The sequence below is a fragment of the Lynx rufus genome, unplaced genomic scaffold (genome assembly GCF_022079265.1).
Source record: "Lynx rufus isolate CCGP_SWC_20201006 ecotype Redwood Valley unplaced genomic scaffold, mLynRuf1.p SCAF_2, whole genome shotgun sequence".
Classification (NCBI taxonomy): Eukaryota; Metazoa; Chordata; class Mammalia; order Carnivora; family Felidae; genus Lynx; species Lynx rufus.
Window position 1 is genome coordinate 125,155,254 of NW_025814834.1, and position 12,609 is coordinate 125,167,862.

General features: G+C 42.0%; 1 protein-coding gene across 4 annotated transcripts; it reads left to right on the forward strand.

Moving 5' to 3' along the window:
- Nucleotides 1-933: 933 nt before the first annotated feature.
- BCL2L15 (BCL2 like 15) lies at nucleotides 934-12,539 on the forward strand. Of its 4 annotated transcripts, XR_006962971.1 has the most exons (6): nucleotides 934-1,590; nucleotides 1,912-2,033; nucleotides 4,867-5,091; nucleotides 5,696-5,769; nucleotides 6,224-6,291; nucleotides 12,045-12,539. XR_006962971.1 is itself a non-coding variant. In XM_047085183.1 (4 exons), exons 1-4 carry the CDS (start codon nucleotides 1,464-1,466, stop codon nucleotides 5,711-5,713), a joined length of 492 nt encoding a protein of 163 aa, XP_046941139.1. In that variant the 5' UTR covers nucleotides 934-1,463; the 3' UTR covers nucleotides 5,714-7,607. The 4 variants fall into 4 exon arrangements, 1 of the variants encoding a protein (XP_046941139.1); XR_006962969.1 differs by having other exon boundaries at nucleotides 5,696-6,291; XR_006962970.1 differs by lacking the exon at nucleotides 6,224-6,291.
- The last annotated feature ends 70 nt before the right edge of the window (nucleotides 12,540-12,609 follow it).

Consider the following 12,609-nt stretch of genomic DNA (forward strand, 5'->3'; position numbering starts at 1 on the left):
TGCAAGGAGAACTTTCATTCTGAACAACTGACTCACTGTTTATGCTTGAATCTCCTATCAGTCTACCAATCAGAATACCCTTGAAGGGCTGATAGGTTTGAGTGCTGACACCCACAGCCCAAAACTAGGTGTGGCTACATTAAGAAGGCAGGTCATTGTGGGTAAGTGTCTAATCATGAGATCTCCTAAAACAGTGATGGAATCTAACCCTGTTAGGAAAATCCTACTTAATTCTGTTAGAGAGTGAATCTCAGATCCCTTTTACCCTAGTCCTTAGGCCTTGGGCTAACAGGAAGACCTTTAACATTTACTACATTTCAGAAACTGCTGGTTCATCCCATGTAACATTATCTTATTTAATCCTCATAGTTTCTCTGTGAAATACTTTGTATTGTCTCCATTCATAATTTCTCAAATGCCCAAGTTTTTTTTCCACCTTCTCAGTTTTTATGTATCCTATTTCCTCCTGGAATGGTCTTATTTTTCTTCTTTGCCTCATAATCCCTACTTGTCCCTCAGAGCTCATCTCAGATGTTACTACTTCAAGGAAGTCTTTCTAACCCCCTAGGTTTGATTCCCTATTGCACATTGTAATCACACACCGTATCTCAATAAGCACAAGAAATTATGTGATCAGTCACGTAATATCTGTCATACATGCTAAAGTGTAAGCTCCTTGAGGACAGGAACTGTGTCTGTCATTTTTCTGTTATTTCTAGTGCTAGGTATGGTTCCCTACCCTTAGATACTCAGCAATTTGGGGTGCCTGGGTGGCTCAGTTGTTTAAGTGACTGACTTTGACTCAGGCTGTGCTCTCACGGTTTGTGAGTTCGAGACCCTCACCAGGCTCTTTGCTGTCAGTGCAGAGCCCTTTCTGAGCCTGCTTCAGATCCTCTGTCTCCCTCTCTCTCTGCCCCACCCCTGATCGTGTGCGTGTGAGTGTGTGCTCTCTCTCTCTCTTAAAATAAATAAACGTGTAAAAAAAGATAGTAAGTTAAATGTGTGATTATGGCAAACAAATGCCATATGTCAGGCGTTGAATGCTTATCTATTATAACTTCAGAACCTTCTTTCTTTAACTTATGCCATACACAGAACCTAACAGGAAGTATTTCTAAATGAAATTGCCCAAGAAAGCTCTTCCTCAACTCTATTTCAGTCCTAAATTGGCTAACAATACAAGTTATTAATTAATCTTAGATACTGGCTAGGGTGTGGTTCTGAGAAAAGGAACTGAAAGCCTTCGAAAAGTCTCCTGAGTTCTGTATGAGCCATCCGGAGGAGTCCCACATTTCTGAGCAGCGAGTTTTGAAGGCAATTGGTAGGGCAGGCTCTCGGATTACGTCCCCTTAGGAAACTTTACAAGAGGTGGACACACCTGGCTTACCAGTATTTCTGACTTACTGCTGAGCTGAAAACTGCTTGTTTTGTGGAGAAGCAAAACTCTGCAGCAACCATCTAAAATGAAGAGCCCCCGAACTTTTGAGGAGCAAACGCAATGCATTGTGGACTCTTTACTCACAGACTTCTTGAGCCCCACAGTGCAGGTTGCTAACCGGGACCTACGTTGTGCAGATGAAACAGATTCAGGTAAGGCTCCTGGCCTGAGGTGGTGATTGTAGGTCAATGAGAGAATCTGGGTAGACTTCCTTATTTCCTCTGAAGTTTCAAAAGGCAAATTAAGCTTTCAGCAATACCTGAAAATCAGTAGTCTCCATGGAAGAGAAAGATATTCTCAGTGAAGGGAGATTTTCTGATTCTCGGTGTTGACAGAATATCGAAGGTGCTCTTGGGAGAGAACAGTGCCCAATGTTGTTTAAAAGTCAAGAACTTTCTCCACTGCCCAGATTCCTGGGAGTTGCCATTCCTTCAAGCTCTGTAACAAATGTGAATGTGTTCCCTCTGTCTTAGGAGAGTCGAGCTCTTTTGACGTGGCCATCATTGCTGGTCGCCTTCGGATGTTGGGTGACCAGTTCAATGGAGAAATGGAAGATTCTGTCAAAAACATCATTTCAGAAACCATTCAGGGACAGGTGAAGTTGCTGCTTTTTTCTATTTCAGATGCTCTTTTCTTACTTCTCTTACATGACTGTGACTAGAAATATCCTAGTGAAAGATTTGGGGGCTTATCTTCATCCAAGGAGATACAGCAGGAATTCTCCAGCTGCTAGTTCTTTAGGAGTTCATCAAAGCCCAAGTGGTAGTGACATTGTTTCCATTTGTTTTCATCAGAGCTGTGCTTAAGTGGCATAGAGCACATCTGTAGCATTTTGTCCCTGGTAAAGCACTTTAGTCTCTAATATACTTGTTTTAGTATTTATTTTGCTGAGAGTGGGTGTCTTCCCCTCCCCTACCCCCAGAAGGCCCAGCAACGAAACTATGTACAGGAATGATAGTCGACAAGTATGCTGCACTGAGGGGTAAGTACTTACAGCAACCCACTAGGGCATATCTGGCTTTTCATCAGAATGATGATTATTGGCAATAGCACTTGGATTCTGTATCGGATGTAAAGACCATCGGCAATGTTCTGGAAGATGTTGCTGATTAATATCAATAATGGCAGGTAATATTAACTCATCACTTAACACGTGCCAGACAGTATTCTAAATGCTTCGCACTTACCTCATTTAAGCCTGATACCACTCTATGAGGTCGTGTAGAAACTATTATCCATAAGTGCAACCTCTCCTCATGTGCATGTAATGCTGTGAGAGCAAACATCTCACCTCTTTGTTCACTGCAGTATTCACACAACCTAGAATAGCACCTTGTATGCGGGAGATCCCCGATAAGTATTTTCTGACTTGATATCCATTTAAACAGATACGGGAACTGAGAGATAGGGAAACAAGAAATTAGGTTACTCCGTGAGTGTTGAAGTTAGGATTTGAACCACACTCTTCACCATTATGCTTTATTCTTCTTACTGAATATAGCTTGGATGGTACGCCTATTCAGGCAGAACCAGACTTGTTACTCCTAATTGCTTGCACTAAAGCTTTCCTAAGGTAGCTAAGAGATGAATTTACTTTTTTTTTTAATTAAAAAAAAGTTTTTTGTAACAGTCCCAAACTCATAGGAAAGTTGTGCATATTGTACAAAGAATTTCCCTCTTGAATCATTTGCGAGTAGGTGGCTGATAGGATGTTCCATCATCCGCTAATACTTCTATGTTTCCTTCAAACAAGGCTGTGCTTTTATATATAACCATGATCTAAACCATCAAAACCAGGAAACTAGTACTGACACATTTTCATCTTATCCTCAGATTCCATTCAAATTGTTCCAGTTGTCCCAATGATGTCACTTACAACAAAAAGATCTAGGCCAGAATCAGATATTGCATTTAGTTGTGATGTCTCTTTAATATCCTTTAATCTGAAATAGTTCCTCAATCTTTCCGTGATTTTTCATGACCATGACACTTGAAGATTATGAGTCAGTAATTTTGTAGAAGGTCCCTAAATTTGGGGTTTTTCAATGTTTCCTCTTGCGTAGATTCAGGATATGTACCTTTGCAGTAAGATCACAAAAGTGTTGCGGTGTTCTTCTCGTCGTACCTATTAAGTGGCACAAATTTCACTTTATCCCATTACTGATGTTAACTTAATCACTTAAGATGGTGTCTGCAAGGCTTCTCTACAGCAGTTATATCTACTGCAGTTAATATAGTTAAATTTGCATAGGGAGGTATTTTGAAACCATGTAAATATCTAGTATCTCATCAACATTTCAATCTATTCATGTATTTTTTTTCTTTTTCGTTTTTTTTTACTCTTTCATGTATTTATTTTTTATATCAACATGGACTCATGAATTCCTATCTGTTACTAGTAATCTGTTACCATCATTATTTATTTGGATGTTCAAATTGTCCTAGTTTTGGCCCGTGGGAGTCCTTTCAATCTGGACTGTGTCTTTTTGGCATGTCCTGTCGCTCTGTGAGTATTTCCTTAATTTCTGACATATCTCTTGTATTTCCAGGCCCCAGCCTGAAATCAGCCATTGTCCAGGGAGCTCTGGTTGGTTTTAATGGAGAATGGTATTTGGAAACCAAGATCTAGGTACTCATGTAGATGGCCCTCCCAACTTGTTTGGACTCTGACACCCTGCTGTGACTCCCATGGGCCCCCCTACACTACACCACAGTACATCTTGCTTGGCCCCATCTAATGACTTTTGTTTTTTTGTTTTTTAATTTTTTTGTAACGTTTATTTATTTTTGAGAGACAGAGCACGAGCTGGAGAGGGGCAGAGAGAGAGGGAGATACAGAATCCAAAGCAGGCTTCAGGCTCTGAGCTGTCAGCACAGAGCCGGACATGGGGCTCAAACTCACAAACTACAAGATCATGACCTGAGCTGAAGTCCGACGCTTAACCGACTAAGCCACCCACGCGCCCCATCCCATCTAATGACTTTTGGATCAATTTTGGGGGGGGGGGAAGGAAAGAGGGAGAGAAAAAACAAATCTTTTTTTTTTTTCTACTTCAGAATTTTCCAGACTTCAGTCATTCAAGCAGTACCTTCACAATTTGACTATTAAGTACTATCACGTACTTAATATTGTCCTTTCAAATAATTTTGTTGTTCTTTCAATCATTTTGCTCATCCTAAATAATGACACCTGAAATCATGGGTTTGATGGGCTACTTATGTTTTCTCTATACCCATTACAATAAATAACAAAATCATAAAATAGGAAAAGTTTGGCCTTCTACTCCTTAGATTATCTTAGATACAACCAGTGGTACATTTGCTATTCTCTCCTATAGGAAACACTTGCTTTACTGGATTCCTGCACCTACAGCTCCTTGTAGACTTTTTTTTTCGATACTTCGCTGATATCCCATGTCTCTCCCCAGGCAGGAACTATACTGCAGGACACAGTAAAATCTCTCAGCCAGGCCTGGTGTGCTCAGGATTCCAGCTTAGTTTATGAGAGAGCCTTTCTGGCAGTGTCCGTGAAGCTTCTTGAATGTGTGGCCCGCATGGCTCCTGGAATATCAAGACAGGTGGCTATCCCCATAGTAAACCTGATCAACGGGAACAGTGCCGTCCGGGAGTTTGTCCAGGGCCAGGGAGGTTGGGTAAGTATGTTGGGGCCCTGGCTCTGATAGGCATTTGCATTGTTTTTGTACTCATACCTGGAACTCCCAATTCCTGATTCTTTGTAAGTTGGAAACCAGGTAGAAAAACAGATCACCCTACTTTGCTGAAAAGAGCAGTAAAAAGGGGAACAGTCAGAAGCTCAGGACTATGGGTGTTGGACTCCAGAGACACTTTGCCTAAAATGTTGACTACTAACTCTACAGAGCTAAATCCCACTTTCTATATATAACTGCCTAGCAAGTATACTGGTGATAGAATGCTAATCTCAGCCTGGCTTCACTCTGCTCCCTGGTGAATTTCTGGGTCTCCTCTCCCTAACATCTTTGGATGTAAGTTGAAGAAATTCAGAACCATCCCCCTATTGTCTAACAAAAACGATGTCTAGAGGAGGCATTCTAAGGTCATGTCTTAGGAATCATTAGACCATCTGCTCTCATAGAGCACTCCTCTTCATTTCCAGCATCAGCAGAAGCCTTAGTGAGAGCCGCATTTCTTGAAGGTATCTGCAGATTATTCGTGGTTTCTTTGGGAAGCTCCTGAAAACCATGCCTTTGACTGTAGGCTATCCATTGTTCTTCCTAGGAGAATCTGGAGAGCTGAAGAAGAGGTGGGAGCTGTTTGCCAGCCTGAACATCACTGCCCCTGTGACTGCTCAGGTGATTGATTTCTGGCAGTTAAAGCAGACAACCATATCCAAAACTGCTTTCTTTTGAACAGAACCTAATTTAGCTGAATAATTTCTTTTCTACTGATTGCTACAGTTGGGAGAAGCCCTTGGAGGTCTACAGAGATTTTGTGCTTTGTGTTTTTATGTGAGTTTTAATGAGGTACCATTTAAGCAAAGACCTCTAGACACAAAGTAACAACTTGTTAGGAGCGGAATTGGAAGCATCAGAGCCGGGCTTGGCTGGAGATCTTTTGGGAAAGGGAGCACACAGTAAACTTCCTTCAGATTTCCTCTTGTCCTTTGGGAAGGATCTTGTCTGCTCATTTTGCAATCTAAAGGACTTCAGGGAGATTTCAATTCTTTAAGTTGAGAATTTCTTTTGAATTCATAACCTGAGTCTTGTGTTAATTTCACTAAAGCAGAATTATTTTATGCATTTTTAGGTTGAAAACAAAAAATAGCAGTTTCTGCATCTGCCCTCCTACCAGAAAGGCCGACAAAAGATAAAACAGTGAGTGCATTTTTACTGCCACAGGATGCAGGAAGTGCTGGCCCACATCTAGGACAGAGGGGCCATCCCAGCTTAGATGAAACTAGCTGCATACCACAGTGTTTTTCAAACCAAAAAGGGGCCTGCATACCACTTGTGGACCTTATAAATTGCTGATTTCCAGGCCCCATCCCTAGAGATTCTGATTCTGTAGGGGTGGGCTGGGACCTAGGATGCTACCAGTTCCACAGGGGATTCTTATGTACATACAGAATTGAGACCCATCATTTTAGAGCAAGGATTGGCCATATCCTGCCTGCTCCTTTTTCTGTAAATTCTTTTATTGGATTGCAGCTACACTCACTTGTTTACATATTGTCTATGACTGTTTTAGTACCACAACGTCAGAGTTGAGAAGTTACAGCAGATACCATATGGCCTGTAAAATATATTTACTATCTGGCTCTTGACAGAAAAGTGTGTAGACCCTTGCTTTAAAGCTAAATGAACATCTCTCCTTGAATAATTTAAATTCTGTGGCAATCCTGATAATTCCTGCCAAACACAATTGTACATAGGATTACTCTGTTTTTTAGATTTTCGAGTGTTCTGTTGGTTCTGGCATAGTCCACACTTTCTTGAGAACTTTACCAAATCAGAAAGCTCTGTGACTCCTGAGTAGTCAGTCAGTAGAGGGTATATATTTTCCCCGGCCCTACCATAAGTGATTGGAAGTGATTGGAAATGAGGCATACAGTATCCATGTTATGAATATCTTGAAATAGTCCTTAATAATCTCACAGATTCATAGGCAATCATCAAGACTCCTTAAGTCCCAAAACCAGACTACTTACCTGACTGTCAAGAAGAAAAGCATTGCTGTATCTATTTTGTTTTTTGGGTTTTTTTTTTTTTTTTTTTTTTTTTGCTATATCTATTTTGAAGAGAGGCATTAATGGTTTGGTTACAGTTTGGCTAAAGTGTAACCACATCCCCTCCTTTCAGCCAGCCAGCTATCTGTTTCCCCTCAATGCATAGAATTAAAGATGTAGCGCTGGGACTATATCTTGACTTTTTCAAGTTGTGTGATTTCCTCAATTCTTGGAGAAATCACAATAGGTTTGTAATCCCAGATGAGATTTCATGTTTCTTTTAAGTAGCAATTAGCTTTTTTTTGCTACCAATTGAAGACACTTGATGTACTTCTTTGTCCCTTACATTACTGTAAATTCAACAGGGTGGGTTTTGTGGTATTTTACTTCTTAGGTGAAATCACTATTTTCACATTGACCAATGCTGTTTTGTTCATGAAATAAAATTGTGTCTATGTATTTGAACTAATTCTCAGCAAATCCAATTTAATTGATTGATACAGAAACAGATTAGGGGTTGCCCTGGGCAGGGGGTGGGAGGTGGGGGAAATGGGTGAAGGTAGTCAAAGGGTATAAATTTCCAGTTATAAGATGAGAAAGGTCTGGGAGAATAATGTACATCATGGTGACTATAGTTAACAATACCATATCCTGTATTTAGAAGTTGCTAAAGAGTAGATTTTTAAAGTTCTTACCACACCCATACACACAAAACACTTTATTTATTTATCTGTCCTATGTTTATGTATTTATTTAAAAAAAATTTTTTTTTCTACACCCAGCATGGGGCTTGAACTCACAACCCTGAGACTGAGAGTTGTATGTTCCACTAACTGAGCCAGCCAGGTGCCCCAAAACACACATTGTTTAACTAGGTGAGATGACAGATGTGTTAACTAACCTTACTGTGGTAATCATTTTGAAATACACACATGTATCAAATCATTGCCCTGTACACCTTAAATGTATACAATGTTACAATGTCAATTCTCTCTCAGTAAAGCTGAAAAATACACGATAAAGGTCAGAGGCTAGCAGCCTCCTCTTTGTCTTTTCTCTTCCCTCTTAGCTTCGCTAGCTCCCCATTTTATCCTATACTGTCAGCAAGACATCCGAATAGGAATCTGTTGCCAAGTATACAGCAGTATCTGGAGACTGAGGATACAGTGCTCCTGGGGATTATACCAAGTAAATGGATGAAGCAGCTCTGGCTTAGGTGTTGTGTTCGTTCCTAGGCACCCTCTCCTGGGAGAGCTGAAGTGTTTGGGTGGCAGGAAGAAGGCACTGTAGCCCAGAGATGAAGAATACATTCAGGTTCTCTGATGTTCACAATGTAGTTTCACCAAGACTAATCATGTGACATTGGGCAAGTAATCCAAATTCCCCTGAGCCTTTGTTTCCACACCTTTTTTTTTATATAAATTTTTTTAAAACATTTATTTTTGAGAGATAGAGAGACAGAGCATGAGCAGGGGAGGGGCAGAGAGAGAGGGAGACACAGAATGCGGAGCAGGCTGCGGGCTCCGAGCTGTCAGCACCAAGCCCGACGCGGGGCTCGAACTCATGGACTGTGAGATCATGACCTGAGCCGAAGTCGGACGCTTAACCGACTGAGCCACCCAGGCACCCCTGGACTATTTTAAACACTGCACTATGAACAGTTTGGGGCTGCTGTCACAGTTCATAAAGTTTTGGCTTAAGCCAGTCTTCTGGCTTTACCCCTCGCCTCAGTGTGATTCCTAAGATTCCTAAGTCTGACGGACTTATTTCCCTTCTTCCTAAATCCATATCCACGAGCTCCAATTCTTTGTATCTATATACCTTTTTTATCCCTATACTGCCTCAGATTACTGTCCAGCTAGCTCAAAACCTCAGTCATGTTTCCCCTTTTCCCTGCCTCCAGCCCTACTCACCTAGTCTTTCTCACTTATACCTTGCTTTTTGTCCGGATTCTTTCTATGAGAGTTTGTTACCCCATGCCTGGACTTTTGGTAAAGTCTCTTAGGCTATTAACTGATTGTCCTGTTCCAGGCTTGCCCATTCCCATCTGTCCTAATACGGCCACCAGATTGACCAAAGCTGTGGTTTCCTTGTCTAGTCTTCTGAGTCATTTTCAGATATAATCATTTTGAAATTTTACATACTACTGAAGTAGATTATAAGACTTTTAAAAAAATTTATCAGAGGGGCCATTTCTTCAAAAAAAAAAAAAAAAGAAAGAAAGAAAGAAAGAAAGGAAAGAAACATTGCTTTGATTGCCATTTTCTTAAGATCTTCCAGCGGAACTTTTGAAGGTGATTGGATATGTTCATTGTTTTGATTGTACTGATGGCTTCTTGGGTGTATATACATTTCAAACTTCTCAAGCCACACACTCTGAAGTGTGTAGTTTGTTGTATGTCAGTACTACCTCAGTAAAGTCGTTATATTTTTAATTTTTTTTAATGTTTATTAATTATTTTTGAGAGAGAGGGAGACAGAGCGCGAGTGGAGGAGGGGCAGAGAGGGAGGGAGACACAGAATCCAAAGCAGGCTCCAGGCTCTGAGCTGTCAGCACACAGCCCGACACAGGGCTCAAACCCACAGACCATGAGATCATGACCTGAGCCGAAGTCGGATGCTTAACCGACTGAGCCACTCAGGCACCCCCTCAATAAAGTTGTTATTAAAAAAAATATAAAACCTTCCCCAGTTTTCCATCGCCCATCAAATAAAGCCTGACTTTTTAGCCTGGCATTCAAATTCCCTCAGGGTCTGTCTCCAACTGCCCTTTCTAGCCTTGTGGATCAAGACTCTTCTCTACATTGACCAATCATCCAGTCGGACTGAGAGCCACTCACTAAGCCATCCTCCTCCTGCCGTTCTCTGTTTTATATTGCTTCTCCTCAGGCTCTTCGACATATTCAAGACCCAGCTCAAAGGTCGCTTCCTCGATGAAGGCTACCCAGAAAACCCAAATACAAAGTGATCTTTGCCTTCTCAACATTCTGTTTGCATATTCCCACAAATGGCCTTAAGTTATAGTTATTTGTGTACTTCCCTCCCCTACTAGAAAAAGATCCTTGAATGAAGACAACTCGTTGTACACATCTGTAGCACCCCTCCTCCCCATTCTCTTGCGTACCTATGGATCTCATAAATATTCATTAAAAGAATAAATGAATAAAAAAAAAGAAATGAATAGACTCAATACTGAGTCAACAAATGAAAGATAAGATTTCAAGTTTGATTACGTTTTGAACACGATGCCAGGTCTCACCAAGAGTCCCAACTCTGTTTTAATAGAAGGAAAATTGGGTCAATTGCAAATTATCAGTTGTCGTTAGCCTCCTGAGGGTTGTACTTCCGAAACCAAAGGCAGAGCGTGATTCCCTGTGGATGGCTGGAAGCTGACTATGAAGTTCACAGCGGGTGAACCGAAGAGACTGATGAGGTCTCAGAAAGCTGTAGCGATGAGAAGCCATCATGGCCAGGAGATGCATGGGGGACTTTCCTGCTGTGGGTGATGTGTGCAACAAGCCTCGTCAGAGGCGTTTTATCAGCCTCTACTATGTCCATTTATAGAAGGGGAAATGGGTCTATTCTGGGAGATAAAGGGGTCGTTTTTTTCCTGGCCATTGTAGCAGCACAGAGCTGGGCTCTGCCTCAGTGGTGGCAGCATCATTCCTTCCGTAACAGTGGCCCGGCTGCTCAGGCAGCAGCTCTCAGGTACATGCTCTTTTCCAGGTTCCGGGACCTCCCTGTAGGGAAGGCCCATCTGCTCCTGGCACAGCGAAAAGTGCCTGGCCAGAGACAGGCATGGTCTGTGCCAGGCAGGAGACCTGGAGTACTTGACGGAGAGAGTAACCAAGTCAGGGTGGACCCCTCACCAACACCTAACCACATTACGTAGTGTGCTTGATCACAACAGGTGTAATTTAGGTGTGCTTAAGAGCACGTTAAGCACTGTGGGTCCCGAAAATGTATATGGAAGGCGCTACCGTGGCCTTTGATACATTTAAAACTACAGGGGGTGGCTTATGTGTCTTCTTTCGAATAAACTCCTTCCAATAAACTTGTGGGAGGCAAGAAACCTGTGGAGAAACAAAGCAAACTTCCACAGCTGAAAATAAAGACTTCGACCGAAAGGAGGCAGACTAAGAAAGTTGTGCTGAGATGGAGTTAGGGGCGGGCGTTGTGAAGAAAAGAGTAACTAAGCTTTACAGCTTTATTTTCATCTTGGCGAACATTAGGGGAAAGGTGAGAAGTAGCAAAAGAGGTGGCAGTAAAATGAGTAAGGCCTGTGGTTGATGTGGCTAGATAGTTTGGGTGGGGGGGACCCACCCAAGCCCAGGAGGGGCTTGGTGACAAGCTGAGGAATCTGGACGTGCGTGCAGTAGACCATCGGTAACTACTTCGGTTCTTTAGCATTTAAGTGGAGTTTTAAGAGCTTTCACCCACGCTTGGTTCCTAGGAGACGCGAGCATGGAGTACAACTCAGAGCCTGTTGCTGATGGAATTCACAAGGAGGGGCGGGGGTCAGCATGGGAATGGAAGAGACTGGTTGAATCTACAAGACATTGAGGAGAAATGACAAGCAGGCCTTGGTGACCACCAGGATGCTCACAAAGAACTGCGTGTTTCACGGATACTACACGGAGCCCGTATCAAATCAATGACCCTAGTGAAACCAAAGCAAAGATTGTTAAGTGGCTTCCCCAGGGTAAAACAGGCCTCCCCATAGACAGAGAAGGATGTTGTGAGAAACCTGAGTGTATTTCCTATTAACTGATAATACTTGTCCTAATGATCTCCCCTGATATTCTCTTTGGTTAAAGTTTCTTTTTTTTCTTTTTCTTTTTCTTTTTTTTTTTTTGTCATCGAATTCCAACCTCCGTGACGCTGATGTCGGACATTATACAGGCACGCTCCCCTCTTGCCGGTGCAGGTGACTACGAGGGGCACTCCTCTATGCTGTCATCCACCTTCTGAATAAACAGCAGAACCACAGGAGGCAGCAGTGAGGTGTTCCTTCCTGGCTCTTCTTCAGGTGCTCATTCACTTTTACTTTCCACTAGAACTCACCCCGGCGGGTCCTGACAAAGTGCTCATGGGTCTTTCACTTCATGGAATTGTTGTGTTCACTTAGGGCTTAGGCCGGACCGGTTTAAATGTTTCACCATAAATTCGTCAATTCTTTTACGTATTTGCCAGTCTTTGCTGTAGAACATGTTCCCCCTCCCCAGTTGTTGATCTTCCCACAAGATATAAATGAGTCATCAGAATCTGTATCAAAAAGCATGATGCTCCCGTCGCCTTCCCCTATCGACAGAAGGAAGTGTGAAAAATTAAGTAGCAGCTTAGATTTGTTAAAATAAAACTGTTAATAAAAGTTTTTTTTTTTTGTTTTCTCCTTCAGTTGTGTTTGTCGTTTGCTTGAGTGGTCTACTCAGGAAATGGTCTTTCAGCGAAGTGGGTTTTTGAGGTT